General features: G+C 38.5%; 1 protein-coding gene across 2 annotated transcripts in view; it reads right to left on the reverse strand.

Moving 5' to 3' along the window:
* Kcnh5 (potassium voltage-gated channel subfamily H member 5) overlaps window positions 1-19209 on the reverse strand; it is a 272960-nt gene that overhangs the window by 179175 nt on the left and 74576 nt on the right. For both annotated transcript variants that reach the window (XM_028789568.1, XM_028789576.1), the window contains exon 7: window positions 4920-5346. In XM_028789568.1, coding sequence (XP_028645401.1) covers window positions 4920-5346 — 427 coding nt within the window. The remainder of the gene's footprint in view (window positions 1-4919; window positions 5347-19209) is intronic.

A 19209-nucleotide genomic window follows, 5' to 3' on the forward strand; every position in this document is an offset into this window, starting at 1 on the left:
TTAAAGTTTGATAATTAGATCCTATGGATAAAGACACAATATACTTAAGTCATACAATATACATACATATATACACACACATATATATATATATATATTATATAATGTATACATATATATATACATGCATGCACACATATACACATATATATGCGTATGTATATATTCTGTATATATGTATATACATATACACACATATATATGTATACATATTGATGAATAGTCCAACAATGACTATCTACAAACAGAAAGTCCAAAAATCTAGTAGTTGTTCAGTCCATGAGGCTGGATGTCTCAGCTAGTCTTCAGTATATTCCAGAATCCTAAAGAAATAGGCTCTAATGCCAGTGAAGGAATGGACTTGTCAGGGAGAGGAAGAGCAAGAAGGCAAAAGGTGCAAGCCTCCTTCTTCCAATTCCTATACAGCGTCTGCAAACAGAAAGTGTGGCCCAAATTAAAGGTGGATCTTCCTACTTCAAAAGATTTGTATTAAAGGTGAATGTTTCCACTTCAAGAGATTTGGATTAGAAATGGGTCTTCCCACTTCAAATGATTTAATTAAGAAAAGTCCTTCATAGGTATATCCTGCCAATTGGGTTTTAGTTAATTCCAGATGTAATCAAGTTGACAATAAAGAATAGACATCAGAGTAGGAAATGTGGTTGATCTGGGAGGGATTGGAGTGGTAAATATTATTAAAACACATTATATGAAATTCTCAAAGAACAAATAAAAATAAGATAAAATACATTTCTACATATATGTGGAAACAGTAAGTAACTTAGATTTTTGTTTTGTATGCATTAGGGATATCTGTGCTAAGGAATGGTACTGCGTATTTACTTTTAAAGGGGTATTCTAGCTCCTAGAGTCTAGACAGGGATCCTAGGATAAGAATAGCAATGCAAGGAAAATATAGGAGACTACTTCAGTAACCCAAGCTATCGATACCACTGATTTGCTCTTAGGTAGGAAGTTGTGGCTTTACAAACAAAGGAAATAAGAATGTATTTAAACTTCTACATAGTTTTATTTTGCTTTAATTTTGTTATGAAATGCTATTCTAGACTACTTATCCTGAAAAGGAGTTTGGCAAATTCATTAAGATCTAAATATGTATTTACTTGCGATCCTGGTCATTATTACAGAGAATTAAGAACTTATGTCCATGCAAAACTTTATCTGCAGATGTACAAGCATCCTTATCTGTAATCCTTCAAAGTAGAAACATTTAAAAGGAATCCAAATTGATAAATCCCGAACACACTTGCAATCAGAATGTATAATTGGGATAGGTACACTTAGAAGTTGGCAGAATTCTCACATTGGTTCCCTGTCCTGTAGAGCGATGGCTATTAGGGTTGGAAAGGCTAACTGGAAACCTTTAGTATTTCCTCTGCCAAGGAGAAGAGTAAATTGAATGGAAAAAATGGTATCACATCCCTGGAGGAACTGCAGAAATTTGTGCCACCATCAAGAACTTGAAAGATACAGGGTGATGGCTCCCAACACAGCTCCCTTTAATTCTTTTATCTAGCCAATGCAGAAGACAGATGGATCATGGGAAATGACAGTTGACCATTGAAAACTCATTCAAGTAGTGACTCTAATTGCAGCCTTTATACCAGATGTGGTGTCCATACTTCAGCAGATTAACACAAGTCCTGGTACATGATATGTATATATCTATTGATCTAGCAAATGCCTTTTTCTCAGTACGTGTCCGTAAAGATCACCAGAAGTAATTTGTTTTTAGTTGGTAAGGCCAGCGGTACAACATTACAGTTTTACCTCCAGGATATATTAACTTTCCAGCCCTGTGTCATAACTTTATAGACATTTTGCTCATCTGTTTCTTATACAAATTTTCACATTGGTTCATTATACTGACATACTAATTGGACCAAGTGAATCTAAGGTAGCAACCACTGTGAATCCATTGGTAACAAACACACACACAAAATACACAAACACACACACACAAATTCAATTAAACTTCAAGAGCCTTCTACTTCTGTGAAGTACTTAAGTTCAGTATATGGAACATGCAGAGACATTCCTTCTAAACTGAAAGATGAGTTATTGTACTTGGTACCTCTTACTACCTAGAAAGAAGCACAATGTTTAGTGGATCTATAAGGATTCTGGAGATAATACACTCCTCACTTGGCTGTGTTATCCTAGCCCATATGCCAAGTGGCTCAGAAAGCTGCTAGATTTGAGTGGGCCTGGAATAAAAGGCCCTTCAACAGGTCAATGCAGCTGCTGTGCAGGCTGCTCTACCACTTGCACCATACGACCCAGTAAATACAGTGGTACCTGAGGTTTCAATGGCAGATAGGGATGCTGTTTGGAGCTGTTGGCAGTCCTCTATAAGTGAATCATAGAAGAGACATTTGGGGGTTTGAACCAAAGTTCTACCATCATCTGCAGACAACTCTTCTCCCTTGAGCTCATGGCCTGCTACTCAGCCTTAGTAGAAATGGAACATTTGACAATGAGCCACCAAGTTACTGAGACCTGAGCCACTCATCATGGGTTGGGTTTTATCTGACCCATCAAGCTATAAAGAAGCATGTTCACAATAGCAATCAGTTATCAAACGGAACTGGTATATATATGATCTGATCCAAGCAGGTTCTGAAGGCACATCAAGTCACATGAAAAAGTTGTCCAAATGTCTATGGTTTCTACTCCTGTTTCAATGCTGTCTGCTTCCAAAAATGCACCTGTAGGTTCATGGGGTGTACCCTATGGTAACTGAGGAAGAGAAGACTAGGGACTATTTTACTGATGGTTCTCAATGTTATGCAGTCACCACACAAAAAAAAATGGACAGATGCCATGTTACAGCCGACTCTGGGACTACCCTAAGGACACCAGTGAAGGGGAATCTTCAGAGTGAGCAGAGATACAGGCAGTACACACAGTCATACAGTCTTTTGGAAGGAGAAAGGGAAAAATCTGCAGTTGTTCACTGATTCAAGAAGCATTCTTCAGGGTAAGTAGGTTATGCAACCAAGATATCTGCCTCAAATCAGAAGGACAGGCAAAGAAAATGCAGTGTGAATACTGTGCATGTGTGAGACCAAAGGAAAAGGAGTTTATGTGAAGAAATAAAAGTGTCATTGAGATATTCTTTTTAATTAAATGAAGCAAACCTCAGACAAATACTTAATGTTTTGTCTCACTTACAGCCCTTGAGTTTCATATAGTTACATAAAATCATGTGTATATGTGTATATGTCATGAAAGGAGAGGAAAATTGTCTAAGCGAATAAAAGGCTCCTAATGGGAGGGGAGCAGGGAGAAGGCTGGATGAGCTATGTCCACTGAATAATGTACAGTTGTGGTGTGGTGAATACACCCAATGAAGACTTCTTATGAAACATAAACAATTAAAATGTTTAAGATGTTCTTCAACAGATAAATGGTTAAACAGTGGTGGTCCAAACCACAAAAATGTAACCCAGAAGAAAGCTATCGACAAATTCCATTCCCATTTATCTCAAAGGCATAATTGGAGCTTAAAAGGCAACTTTTAAAAGTTTTATTTTACATGATTTCATTTTTACTACATCTTAAAATCACAAGATCATAAAGAGGTAGAGTAGATTGTTAGTTTGAAGAGATTAGGGAAGGTTGGGGAAGGGCTATAACGGCATGGAGAAGGTCTTTGTGGTGTTAAGAAAGTTATGAATCTTTTCTGCTTTGCTTTGTTTTGAGTGCTTGTATCAGTTATTTTCTTATTGCGGTAATAAAACACCATGAACAAAGCATCACGTGGAAGAAATGGGGTCATAGTTCCAGAAGGTTCGAGTCCACAATGGTGGAGCAGAAGCATGGAAACAGAGGCAGGAATCTGAAGGCTCACATTTTGAACCACAGGTAGGAAGCAAGGAGAATCAAGTTTGGAGCCTCAAAAAAGAAGGAGGAGGAGAAGAAGATTTACACTAAATTACACAGACCACCAGCAATAATGACTGCAAGGCTTATAAAACACATTCATGCTGATCACGTCTACAGCACAATCCTGACGTTACTCTAGATGTCTGAACTGGGCTTCAATGAGTCATCTAGGGCAGCTTGAAGGTGGAAATGCCTGGAAACTTTCTTTCGAGACATTTTAAAACAGCATCTAAGGTTTGAACATCTTTCATGTCTGGAACTCTGCTGTCATTCAGTCAGAATGTGGGGGCAGAGCACATGGTCTTTAGCTCTTTGAAAGGGCATTCTACTTTCAAGAACTTTGCCAAGTCACTGTAGTCAGGCACGCAAACTGAGTCTTGGACCCTGTCACTGCTACAGGCTTTCAGATCACCAATCCTTTCATTCTTTGTCACAAACTCAACTGACTACAGTGTTTGTCCAAAGGCTACATTTATGAACTTCTTCTGGCTAGCTTCAGTATAAATAAAAATAAAAACAAAAAAGAATACATCATACTGCATCCTGAAGTCCACTTTAACTCAGAAATTCAGTTATTGACTAAAATATTTTCTAACTTATGGTCTTATATCACATCCCATCTGCTTTTTTTAGGAATCCAACTGCCAACAAAACCTACGGAATGTGCCAGACACCTCCTGTCTAGATACCAGAGCTAGTTCCTTCTCCAGAGCTGCCAGGTACAACACCATGCATGGAATCAAATCACAGACTTCCCAGTCTGAGTTTTCTATCACCCACACACACACAGTTTTTCATGTGCTAATGCATTCCAAAGAATAAAATACATTCCTTGTATTTTTATTTCCTAGGGCTGAATCAAAAGTAAACCAATTGCAAATGATTTCAATTAAAGCCTTTCTTAAGAAAAAGATCATTTTGATCCAGTCAGAGTTCAGAGGCAGAAAAAAAAAACAAAAACGTAAAGACTAAAGTTGTTTTTAATAGAGAAAGGAAAAAAAGGTACTTACAGCCGACCATCATCATGGCCACTGAGAACATCTTCTCCACGTCTGTGGTCGGAGCTATGTTTCCAAATCCTATGGTTGTAAGGCTCGTCATGGTGAAGTAGAGGGAGGACACATACAGGGAGTCCTTGCTGGGTCCTCCTTCCCAGATCCCTGCACTGGTGTTGTAGCGATATGGGGTCCCAATGCTCAAGGCCAACTGGTAGAGCCAGCTGTCTATTTGAATGGTGTTTGTGACTTCATCAATGACCTCATAGTCTCCAATGCTGTACCAGATGCAGGCCAGCCAGTGGGCAACCAGTCCAAACACACATACCAGGAGCACAAGGACCGCTGCTCCATATTCCAGGTAATGGTCCAGTTTCCTAGCAACACGGCCCAGGCGTAAGAGGCGCACCACCTTTAAAGAGCTGAAGAGACTGCTGATTCCCTGTAAAAATGAAAAAATTAAATGACAATAGGAAACACTATGGTGGGCTACTTTTATAAATTTGATCACCCAATCACATACCAAAAGCATACAGATCCTAAGCAAGAAAGAAAAAGGAACAATGATAAATATTTTTCCTTAAAATGCGAATTCCACCCCACCCAGGAATAGAATATTTTGAAATTTACTAGCTGAAACATCTCCATTAGCTAAGAACTGTTCAGTCTAAGAGAATTTTCAAATGTGTTCTTCACAGGTACAGATAAAGAGGTGGTAAATTCGGGCCCATTCTTTTTTTCTTGCTATGAAAGTTTTCATTTATTCCTTACTTCCTAATAGGTAAAAACTATAAACCTTCTGAATAAGGAAACCCAGTCTGACTAGTGAGGAAACAATAAGTGTTTCAGTGCATATGAGAGCGAGAAGCAAAGATCTTCCTTATTCCCTGTGTCCTGAATCACCTGGATGGACAGAGGTAAACCTGGGGTTGGTACAAAGACTCCAAATTCCCACCATTCTCTATTTACAGTCATGCAGAAGTCATCCTAATGAAGATCAGCAAGACATTCATGTTTTTGTTGAGAAATTTATCAAAATTAAGAGAAGTCCCATAGTCAATTTCTGGAAGCATATGAGAGGTTACCTGGGGAGTAGGGTAGGCAGAGGAGTGGAGAAGAGGAAATGCATCCCTTAGACAGGATGCAAAACAGGAAAGTTAAAACAATGACCTGAGTGCTTTAAAGGAATTCATAGTTGAAATGCATGAAAACTCAGAGTTCAATTTTTTAAAAAGTTAAATGCTGCTGTGGATGCTGTTTTCTAGGTAGCTTGAATATATGAAAAATGGTGGGGCTTCTCTTTAAATGCTTCATTTAAAAAAAGTTATCTCTGCTTGAATTCTTCTTCATTAAAAACAAGGAAAATCAGAGGAGATACCATTACCCCCATTTGAACTAATAGATTGCCACAAGCCCTAGGTAGAATGCACGAATTAGAATCTACCAGAAAGAGAAAGAGAGGATTCATCCCAAAGGAACCAGGCCAGCCTGAAGCACAACTGCTGTGAGGCCACTTACTCAAAAGTGTGTTCCCCACAGCCTAGCCCAACTTAAGTAATACGTGGGCTTTGTGAACTTAGATTTGCTTCCATGACCACCTGTTTCTTTTTAACTTATTTTCAACCAATTCCCCAACTGGCATACTTTGCAAAATCATCTTCCAAGGCTTCTCCATGTTTCTTTCATGGTCTGGAATTCCCATCATGCATGCCTCTAGCCCTTTTAAGGTTTCATTGGAACACCTCTTTGCAAAATGCTCAACAGAAATCCCATTTGAGTTTCTGGAACAAGAGGCAAGCCTGCTATGTATTTCCATGTGACTGCCCCACAGATGCCAAAAGTGGAGAGGGCACAGGGATGCCTCACTTCTCCCATCTCCATCTTTAACCCCTTATCCTGTAGTGTACATCACTGTTACCAACCTGGTCTATGAGTCTCAATTCTCTCCTCTTTCTGACAGATCAAGTGTTCATCACTCAAAGCACCCAAGAGCGACACTTACCCAGATGATGAATTTATCAAAACGTTTCTTTCTTTTTGCTCCTATGGCTATACCTTGGTCCTGGTTCCATGCTTCGTTCAGTGTTAGTCATTGTTGCTGTGTTTGTTACACTTGTGTGGTGCAAGCAACCACTTCTTACTTCCTACAAGTCCCAAATCACACACTACAAGCTGCTAGCATAGGATCTCTAAAACTTACATCTGTCTAGTCATGTCTTCTTCTGACTTAAAACCATTTCCTACTATCTTATTATTCATAGGATTAAATATTACTTTCCTATTGTAACATTGTGAACCCTCGATGACCTGGTCCTAATCTACCCCAGCCACTCCTCTCTGTGATTGCTAGGCTACTGCGGGATCTGCTTACCACAGTGAACACAATCCCAGGCTGCCCCACATCACATTGCAAATGGGTCATTCCTGCTACTTAACCAATCCTTTCCTCCCATTTTCTTGATGGCTGGGATCTTACATCATGGCAAAGAATCTCTTCTCCACTATCCTCACTGCTCTTCTCTCGCCTTTTCTCCCCACTGAGAACTGGCTGTTTAGCTTTGTGTCATCATACGCTCTTTGCACATCTCTAGTAAAGCAATTATCACAATCACACTTTATTACAAATCTGTTTCCATGCATGACACGCCCGGAAACTAGAAACTCCTTGAGCAGTCTATCTAGTGTCAGCTACCAATCAGGAAGTTGAATCTACATTAAGCAGTCAATACAGTCCTTAAATGAAGGAATAACTTTAAGAACGGGCAAATGTGGGGCTAGATCTGGGTGCTTTCGCTATGGCTAACAAACTGACTTGCCAGCATAATGTGGAGAAGAAACAATGATTGCAACTTTACATTGCATGAATAGAGTTCAGAAAATGAAGAGGAAAGAGAAATTTTCACTATGTCTTCACTGGCCAGGCCACACAGTTAAAAGGCACAAGATTCACCAGAGAACAGCAGAGAAAGAACTAAAACCCATAGACTTTGGGAAATGGAAAAGAAACTGAAGAAATGGAGAATGGACAGGACATAGCTACATTCCCATACACAGGCCATGTGTGAGAGTGAACTCATTCTGTGGAAACCTAACCTGAGCAGCCTGGCTCAGGGTTGGCCTGACATGCATGGACAGATGTACCAAAGACATCAATAGCTATGGTCATGTACTCCACACAGAGAGCCGAGCAAAAAGTTGACTCATTCACTGCTGCTTCAAAAAGACAATCTAGGTGATAATACATACCATGTCCTCGCCACACACCGGGTTCTGTTCTCTGTGTTTTCCATATGTGAACTCATTTATTCTTGGAAACAACTCTATGTGATAAGGATCATGAAAACATGATCCAGAAAAGTTCAGTCATTTCAAAAGTTTACACAGCTACTAAAGAAAGATTTGAGAACAAACATGAGCGATCTGGCTTCAGACGCTTCGCTCATTTGAAACTCAGTCTGCAGAGAGCACTACGCTAACCTGCAAGCTGGCTCATAGTAGAGTTATTCTCTATAGAATAGAAATCATTATCTATAGAAAGAATAAAGATGACACATCTAAGCACCCTTGGCAGGACTCAGTCACAGCAAAAGTCACAGAGGATGGTCTATGGAGATACATAGTCCCAGGACACGGGGCAAGGCATTTCATTTTACAGTAGTGGGATTCTGACTTTCATTGCTCACAGGAGAGTAGAGAGGCTTCCAGGTCACAGCAAGCAAGCAATGACAACATCACCCAGGCCCAGACATCAAGGTTCTTAACACATTCTTCACAACAACCACATGCTTTGTGATCTTCTGTTCTGTACCCCAATCACATCCCTCATAGTCCCAACAATGTAAATCTTGCTAAACACCAGGATTGAGAACATCCTCTGAGGCCTCTAAACACACTCTCTTCTGCTGGGCTTTGATAACCACATGCCCATCTTTGCCTACACTCTGGGTCATTTCTCATTATTTTTGTACATAACAATAATGCATCAGACCTTTCTGCTACCAAAAGCCATGCCAAACTTCACCTTAGAACTTGCCTTCAGTGTTCAATTTATTGTTGTTTTATCTCATCAGAAATTGTTATCCAAAGTTAATAGATAAATAAGTAAGTTGGCTTTGTTCAGAAATTCTCCTCCATCATTTTGTATCAAAATGAATCTCATGCTCTCCTTACAAATAAATAATTGGAATGATCTAAAGCCAAATGTCCATCCTTGCAGAATGGATAAGAGATACTATCTTCATTCAGTAAAATACTATTGAAAAATAAACTAGAATTATATCTAATTAAGGGGAATAAGTGTAAAAATGTCATAATAAGCAAAATCAAAATACCAAAGAATATATACGATATGATTGCATTTTTGTGAAAGTCAAAAAAGAAGATAAATTACCCCATTGGTTTAGAAGGAAGGAGATAATCTTTCATTGTTGGGGAAGGGATAATGCTGAGGAGTTTGCCTTGTGAAGTTCCATGAACTCTTTGCCTAATGTTGATATGCTTCTCATGAAGAAAATCAGGAGACCCCATGGTCTTGCCTGTGATGCTAAAATATCACCAGGTACAGGTGCAGATAACGGATCCCTCGCTCATCCTGTTACTACAGAGTAGAAGTAGCCAAAGTCTATTTTCTAAACTTATGGTTCATTCCTATGACCTTCACAATAGGGCACACACTGGATTTAATTCACTAGTAACTTCCTTTTCACTCTTCTGATAATACTGGGTACTTTTACAAACATATCTTCAAAAACATCTCTCTTATTCTACCCATACTTTTAACAACAATTTCTTGATTCTCTATTTTCCACCAGTGCTATGGGTTCTTTCATTTTCTGCTTCATTTCACTCCAGTCTTCACAGTCTTTTTGTGCCCTCCTCTGCACCCCATAGCTTTTTGCCTTACTCTAACCTCTGAGATCTCACAGCACGAATCACTGGGGCTCTTCTGGTAGAAAAAACATCAAACACAGCAAATGTGTAATAGAACACAGCAGGATTAATGGGTGGACTCTTCGGCTTCCCATCTCCTTCCCCATCTTTGCCAGTGTCCTTCCTTGAGAAGACCCCCGGGGCACAGGAGAGAAAGGAACATCCTAGAGCAAGATAAATCTCACGCTATAAACTCTATCTTCGGTTTGTGGATTGCCACTTTAAGAAGTCCTATCAAGGATAAAGCCATCTAAAACACTCATCGAGCCAGTCAGTTGTTCAGCATTCACTCTAGTAGACATGGAACTCAGCCAATATCCCTTCCTGCTTTCTTCCTTTCCTTGTTGTGTAAACATAAGAAGAATAATCAAAGGACTTGCCTCTCCAAGGGTTCCATGACAAGTAAGGGAAAGCAAAAGAGCAGATATTGAAGCACAGTGTCCTTCTGTGTGGCTTCATACCTACCTATACCTTGCCATCTTGCAACACAGAATTCTGTGACAGACCAATTTATTTTCAAACCACAGCCAGGATTATTTCTCCTCTTATTGTATCAGCTTCCCTCTTCAAAGTAATTTGCAACCCTCCCATTAAGAGATAGGATTTATTTCAGAGCTCTCCCATATGAGCCAGCCTCTGGCTTGCTTTGCCCAGCAGAATGTGATATGACTGATTCTGTGTCAGTTCCAACCTAGGCTACGAATCCCTTGTACAGCTCTACTCATGGTCTTAGAAGCCCTCCATGTGAAGAAGACTAAACAAGCTTTTGGAGGAGAAGAGGTGACAGAAGCTGTCCTTTGCATCATCAGCTCCAGTGAATCCAGCAGCCAGCTACTGAAATTTGGGTGAACTTGACTGAAATAAGCCCAAGGCAACCGAAATCAGAACTACTCAATTAAACCCCAGACTCATCAGTTATAAGTAAAAACTGTCATACTTGAAGTGCAGAAGAAAATATAAGTACCTATCTGAGATGGGGTTGCAAATTAAAACAATATTTAATATGTAATTGTTAGGTATTATTTATCTATTACATTATGAAGCATGTTCTGTTGTACTTTACATGGATTCATAACAGTAAGTTCTCTATAACAGGGAACGAAAAGGTATGTCTGCATATATCTTGAAAGTATTTGTGAATTCTGATCTTATCTAAAATCTCACCATTAATCTAAGTGGTACCAATGCAAACAGTTCTTTCAATAAAACAACATCAGAGGTCATCTGTCAGCTTAACTGCAACAGCTTTCCCACTTCTCAGATTACCATGCCTATGGACACAATTTGAAATGCACCACATCCACTGCAGACTCAATAACCTTGAACTCAAAAAATCCTTCCATCAGATCACAACCTATTCTCTGTCAGTGGTGCAGGTACAAGATGCAACAGTACTTCAATCCCAGCCACACAACAGATACTTTCTCCAATCTCTCAATCCTCAGAAATCTCTTTTTATTGTCATACAGCACTGTACTGGCTGGTTTTATTAGTCAACTTGACACAAGTTAGAGTCATCAGAGAGGACGGAGCCTCAGTTGAAGAAATGCATCCATGAGATCTGGCTGTAAGGCATTTTACCAATTAGTTAGTGATCAACAGGAAAGGTCCCAGACCATGGTGGGTAGTACCATCCATTCCTGGGCTAGTGGTCCTGGGTTCTATAAGAAAGAAGGCCAGGCATGTCATGGGAAGCAAGCCAGTAAGCAGCATCCCTCCATGACCTCTGCATAAGCTCCTTTCTCCAGGTTTTAGCCCTGTTTGAGTTCCTGTCCTGACTTCCTCAAGTGATGGACTATGATCTGGAAGTGTAAGCAAAATACACCCTTTCGTTCTGAGTTTGCTTTTTGGTCATGATGTTTTGTTGTAGCAATAGAAATCCTAACTAAAACAAGTGCCATGATTTTGGTAACATCAACACTAGGAATTCCTTAGCATTTCTTATTCTTCTTATAATCTCTGCCAAAATCTGATTCCTCACCAATTATCAACATTCTTTACACCTGGTTAAGATTCAGGAAGCCACATAGTAGAGGAGATTGCTTGTCCTATAAATTCTCTAGTCAACTGCAATGCATTTTGCAACTACTTAGCATCTTTGCTATTTTATTTGGAACTTTATTTACTCACTGTATTTTAAACTATCTCTACTCTAGCTCTAACCATTCCTCATCCAATTATTTTTCCCATAGAAAGTATTAATAGTATTTTTATGTCTTTCAGTAAAAATGATAGCATATCTCCTTTGCTGTCTGAAAGATGTTTTCTGATTAAGAAATCAGATACCAAGAAGTATCCATGACATCTTTTGTTAGCATCCCTTCCTCCTAATCTACCTAAAATTGTCTTTGTTTTAACCCCTAAGTATCTCTCAAATGTCTACTGCTCTCCATCTCCACTCTCACCTCAGTATGAGCTTTTCTCTTCTATAACTACAAGATGCTTCAAGGTATTTATTTGAGTGCATTCAGTCTGTTACAAACATTATTTTTTTTAAAAGTTTCATTGTCAAAAATCACTATCAGCTCACCATCACAGCTTTTAATTATTCCAAGCTTTGTTCAGCTTTGCACATACATAATCTAGCCCATGCTTATCACTACAATTTACAGCTCTAACCACTGTACTTTCTATCTTTCGACTATACCAGCTCCCTCAAGCACAAGGACTCTGTATTTGTCATTTGCTCTAGAAGTAATGTTTTATAATCCTTTTGTGTTCCTGTCTATGAAGATGTTACAGCTCACCACAGCCATCTTCTCCTCAGAGATACCTTTCCTACCTAGACCAAATCATTTTGAAAGGTAACTATACATTTTCATCATTATATTTGTATGGTTGTCTGGGCCCATCATATTTTGTCCATTCTTTTATCTACAGGACATCCTGTAGTATTTTGGCACATAGTAGGCACTCAAATATTTGTCAAAAATACTATACTAACTAAAGAATAAAATAATAAGTGTTTATCTCTGATAATAATTTCTAACACCTCCAGCATTGATATTGTAATAAATAGTTAATAGATATTTCATTTTTACAGGTAGACTAGCAGACAAATGGGTAGAAATCACAAACCAATAAGCTCTGTTTCATAAGTGGGATCTTATTCTAAATAGATTTTATACATGAGTGACTACATAGTCCATCTCCATTTCCTTTTTCAGAGTGCAATTTGAAGACTGAGAGAAAATTGCAAACTACATTTGTTATGTGAACCTCTAACCCAGATAACAAATTCTATTGCCTCCTTTCTATTCAGAACTTTCTTCTCTGACTCATGCTACCAAGAGCTCCATAGGGAAACACTCCTAATTACTCCAAGCATTAGCAACATCCTTCAGTAGGAGATCTGAATTTAAATGACTTGTGCATGACACCTGCTTTAGCCAATTTGTATTCTTACTGAATCACAACAATTTGCATAGATAGATAGATAGATAGATAGATAGATAGATAGACAGACAATAGGTTAAAAGGGGGGGAGTTTCCATTTAGCACCAATAATTTACTATCTTATTTTAATGCTTTCCATTACAGAAGAAACCTTTTTTTTTTAAATAACCATTGGATCAACAGAAAATACAAGGCCTGATCAAAATATGAAACATAAAAAGAGCTATGTTAACTAAAATCTCTACTTTCTCCAAACATTATATTTACAATCAAACAAAGCTAGAGGACACTTGCAATTCCTTCTTGTATAAATTTTATACAGTATTTATATAGTATAAATCTAAACTTTGTAACACAGCCTGCCTTCACCCTCCTCCCCAGTCTCAATCTGCAGCTGCCTCCTGCTCTGTGTACTCTTTTTGTAGAGGACTTCTTTTCTTCCTTCAAAAAACGCCATATTCTCTTTCTCTTAGGGGATCTCCAAGATCACTTTTTAAAACAGTGTCTCTAACCTACCAACTGCTTCTTTTGCCTGACAAATTTCTACTCATCTTTCAGGTCTGAGCTTAAGTATCATTGCTTTCGAGACCTCTCTTAGCTATTCCTTTCTTCAAAGGAGCTGGGACTCTTGCTTTATAGCACTGATAATTAGTCCAAGAAATGCTGGCAGAATAAAATAACAGGCAGCAAAATTTGAAACAGAAAAAATTCTAAAGCATTGCAATTAACTATGTAAACAAATGAGAAATGTAAACATTAAGTATATGTGCCTATTCGTTTTTATCCACTTGTCACAAACTAGAATTACCAGGGAAGAAGGATCCTCAAATAAGGAATTGTCTCCATTGGGTTGCCCTGTAGTCGAGTCTGTGAAGCATTTTTCTGATTGATATGAGATAGCTCAGACCAGGCGGAAGGGGCCATCCCTGGCCCTAAGTTGCATAAGAAAGAAAGCCAAGCAAGCCATGGACAGCAAATGAGTAAATGGCTTTCTACCATGGTTCCTGCCTTGGCTCCTACTTGAGTTCATGCCCTGACTTGACTGTGACATGAAAGCATAAAGCAAATAAATCCTTTTATCTCAGTTTGCTTTGGGTCAGTGTTTTACCTCAGCAATGAAGAGGAAAACTAGGACAGTGAATAACCCAGAGTTTTCCAGGGAAGCAGAACCAATAGGAGATCTACAGATAGAAGTAGAAACAGAGACAGTATAAAGAGAGAAAAAATACAGATGGATAAGGTATCGCATCAATCACAAGGGATATAGACAACCATAGAGAGACCCCTATTTATATCTATGTCAAAAAAGAGGTTTGAAAAATCAGCTCACATGATTATAAGGTTTTCACAAGCCCAGGTGTTAGCATCTGTAAAGCAAAGTTCCAGGAGAGCCAACAGCATAATTGAATCCAAATCTGAGGACCAAGAATCAGAGCTATTTTATTAATCCCCATCTCTGAGCAAGACAAAATGGGATGAAAGGACAAACTAAATAATAAAACAGGAGAGAACAAAAAAAGACCAAGAGGAAGGAGAAGAAGAAGAAAGAGAAGGAGGAGGAAGAAGAGGAGGAGGAGAAGGATGAGGAAGAGGAGGAGAAGGAGGTAGAGGAACAGGAGGAAGAGGAGGTACAGGAGGAGGAGGAGGAGGGGGAGAAGGAAAAGGACTTCCTCTTTTTTCCATCTTCGTTCCATTTGGGTTCTTAATTTACTGAAAGAGACCTATCCACCTAGAGGAAAGTGATTTCTTCTATCAAATACACTAATGCAAATGATCATCTAATCTAGAGCTACAAAACAACAGCAAACAAACAAACAAACCTAACCTTCCAAGGACTAGAGAGAAGAGGAAAACTTGAGGACAACCCTGAGTGAGTCAGATTAATAATGGAACAGTTTAGTGAAGATCTATCTGCAAATGCTGCCCAGTGAGAGAGCTTTGGAGTAAGCAGCCATGTTTTCTAAAGCAATTTTCTAATAATTTTATTGACAATATATGTTCATGCATTTGTATGGGCTGTAATTAAAATTACATCAGTGTCAAACCAGACAAATAAATGTGGTCAGAAAGTAACTCTGTGTTTACTTGAGCCCATCTGATCCCAATTTCTCCATATCCAACCCAATCAGACCTTTAATCATTAGCTAACCTCATGATGTTAGACCTGCCCACCTAACATTAGAATTGGCTGTCTACTGAGCCATAGTAGCCTCCTTAGTCATTTTGATCAAAGACCATATTTGGTAGCAAAACCTACTCAGATACATTATCATAAGTTAGCTATGGAGGACCACAAGACTCAAGATGAGGTTGTTACTTTATACAGGGTGTTTCCAAAACCCATCTCCACCCAACCTAAAAGGGGGACTTCTGCCCCTAGACCAAGCAGAGAGGGGCCACTCAGAACCTCCTCTGACAGGCGATCTGAATTCTTGCTTAGGCTGCGAGGCTAAGCACTGCAAGGGAATATAAATAAAACATAAAAATATCTATCTGGGTTCCCTGAGGGACAAGCCTGACTGCATAGGGGTTGATGTCAAAAGTATCCCCTCTCCAGGAAAAAGACATCGGGATGGGTATGGCCCTCATGCCTCACTGGACAACGACAGGGGGACTGGAGCCATTACAAGGTCCCCTTCAAATTCTGGAGGTCAGCCCTCTATCCCCGCCTTCGCAAGTTTAGAATTGCCACAGCCCTTCTATACTTAGAGAAGGGAGGAGATGTCAGGGGCAGCCCTGCTTACACACTGAAGGCCTAAATCAGCCATAGGCCTAAAATCAGCAATAGGCCAGTCATACATGTATATTAACACCAAGTCTTGGGTCTCAGTGGAAAAACATTGAAACAAATGGCTATAAGCTATTATAAACAGGCAGCTTTTGTGAAAATTTATAAGCCTGAGTAGTCATAGACCTTGTAAATAGGTAGCCTTGGCAGACAATACCAACTTAGATAAGGACAAGCAAGTCATAGGCAGAGTCGTAGTGAATTGTCCCCTGAACCTTCACCTAGCCGATACCCGGTTCTGAAGATATCTGTATTCCCCCTGAACACCCACACTCCAGTGTCATTCCCTTCCCCACATCCTGCCTTTCTGTGTTTATAACCCCTGTGTGAATTAATTACGATTTGAGAAAAATAAACTGTTTATTAAATGTAAAAAAAAAATAAAAATAAAAAATAAAACACAAAAATCATTTTAAAAGACCATATTTTACTTTCTAAGCTACCATTGTTTTTTTTTATTACAATCTAAAACAATGTCATCCTTATATTTAAACTGCCTATCAAAAAGTTACACGAATATCTTTTCTTAACAGCTACATTTAACCAGAACATACTTTCCTACATGGTTCAACCACTAAGCACTCAGGTCATTATCCATGTAATATATACATATATTCTGTTGAAATTTTTTATTTTGTTCACTGTGTTTTTCTCTCACCAGAATATAAACTAACCAAGATGGCCTTAACTTGATTAATCTTTAGGCAAGCCTCATGTCAATCCCAAGCCTCTCCTTAGAGCATTTACCACTGAAAACGTCCAGTGAAAAATTCTTTCTCTAGTTCTTTAATATGTAAAGTCGTTAACCCCTCACCAGTTTTATAAACCACAAATTACTTGATCAAGGATTTGGGGACTATTTCTCAAGACATACTCATAAAAAAAGAAAGCCCTCCCTATTATCGAGACTCTAGGCCTGACTTTGATAAACACCAGTTAACAAGCACAGGTGGCCTAATCCCACTGACCAACCTTCCCAGGATTTGTCTCAGCAAATTGACTTCATTCTCCTGCCTCCATTGCAACAATCTGTCTCCAATAGTCCTGAATGAAGAAGTCTCTGTTCTTATTGATAATGTATGATACAATTTCTCTTCACTATTTCTATGAAGACAGGAGGATGTGTAAGCTCACCCACTGAAGATCTCCATCTCTTACAGTTAAAAGGGAACTGATTATATAATTGGAAGCAGGTTGGTGAATGCAATAAATGAGAGGTGTTTTTCTTTTTGCACCTAAATGATAACTTTGATAGAAAAAAAATTGAATCCTCCTTGGGTCACGCTCATGGATTTCTCAATGTATATCGCATCTCTGAAGTCAGTTTAAACAATTATTATTCACTATACATACCAGAAACACGATCAGTGTTAGTGGTATAAACCTATCATCTATGCTAACATAGATATTGTATATCTCCTAAAATATATAATCACTTTTTGCCAATATAGACAATGTCGTCATTAATTAGGCATATTGCTATTAACTTTCATGTCTAGATTTTAATACTGAACATAAAATACAACAGAAACTAAAATTCAAACAGATACATTAGTTACACGTATATAGTTTAGTTAGTCTAAAAACTTGTAATCATGTGAAAATAATTGCCCAGTCACTGATATCTATACCTCCTCAATAACAGTGTCAGGAACAATGGAAGAGGGAGAGACTCACAAGCTCCACCCCTGATGGGGAGCTACTGACAATAAATGGTTTCTGGAGGAAGGAGAACCGGTTCTTTAAGGGTGTGCCTCTTCGTAGGCTGACCACACTCCAGTGGATGGCATCACAGCCATGAGTATAAGAACAATACAAATCAGATTCCTTGGATTACTAAAATAAAATGTAATTTTAAAAAGAGATGGTGAGGAGGAGGCATGGGGTTGATTTCAGGGGCATTAAGGGAGGAGTAAATGGCAAATATGATTAAAATACATTATGTGCAATTCTACATTGTGTGCAATTCTCAAAGAATTAATAAAAATACTATTTTAAGTGGCTGGAACAATTATAACAGCTATAAAATCAAACAAAAGCTTTTGAGGAAGGCCGTTCAAAACAATACAATTTCTCATGCAACAATAAGAGTATCTGAAGAGTGCTAACGTTTAGCCAACGTTTGGCACACTGACCTAAACACAAACACAAACACATATTGTCTTGGATCAGAAATGACAATGACACATAACTGTGTTTCCAGCACTCAGAAGCTTGAGAAAGAAAGATTATTAAACCTAGGCAAAATGCTTGTCAGGATCACATAAGGAGGGGAAACCACCAAGGTGGAAACATCCCTGCTGACAAGAGCTACCTGTAACATACTGTCTTAGGGCTTTTAAAGATGAGCCATTCAAATAGATGACCTTTCACAGACTGAAACTTGAATCACTGCAAAATGAATCTAGGTTGCTGTCACTTTTTCTTTTGGGTGGCGGGGCTTGATGTAGATTTTATTCTATGTACAGAATTTAATGTTGAATATATTAAAATAACAAATCTGGCATGGTTTGGGGAGGTTAGATTTACTGGAAATGTATTCATACTGTGAATTGTGCTCTGATGGTTAAAATGAAAAGTCTGTCAAGCATTCCGTATTAACGGTGGATGTAGAAAATTTTTTTCAGGTGGATATGTATATGGTACAGATGTAAAGTTTTCTATGTAAAAAATTCTGTACAACTTCTGTACAATATTGATTCTCATCTGGCATATCTAATCAGGTTATAGGCCAATAAAGTTTTTGAATTATTTCATCAGTGCAGTGTAACCCACAGCCCTATTTTCATTGCTTTTTTTTTTAAATTGAGTCATGAAAAGGTTTTTTTTTTGCTACAAAGATACTTCTTTGCAGTCAACATTGGATTCTTCAGCTTCCTTTCTTAATCCTAAGATACCCAAAAAGCATATTCATTACTTAGTAATAATGCTATTTTTAAAACAGAAAAAATGTTTCCCTACCATTACAGTAGTTTATACTGTGGCATTTTATAAATCAGTCAGGTCCAGTGGTACACATAGCATTAAAAAACAAAACTGTAGTGGTTAATTTCAAAACAAGAAATAAGATGTCCTTAAATAATGAGAAGTTAGTATTTATGACAAGACCTAGCTCTAGTAAAGCAAGGCTAAATGCTAGAACGAAGTTACTTCAGTGGTTTCTAGTCTAAGCCATTCCCACCCATGACTGAC

This window comes from Grammomys surdaster, unplaced genomic scaffold (assembly GCF_004785775.1).
Source record: "Grammomys surdaster isolate TR1022 unplaced genomic scaffold, NIH_TR_1.0 127, whole genome shotgun sequence".
Lineage (NCBI taxonomy): Eukaryota > Metazoa > Chordata > Mammalia > Rodentia > Muridae > Grammomys > Grammomys surdaster.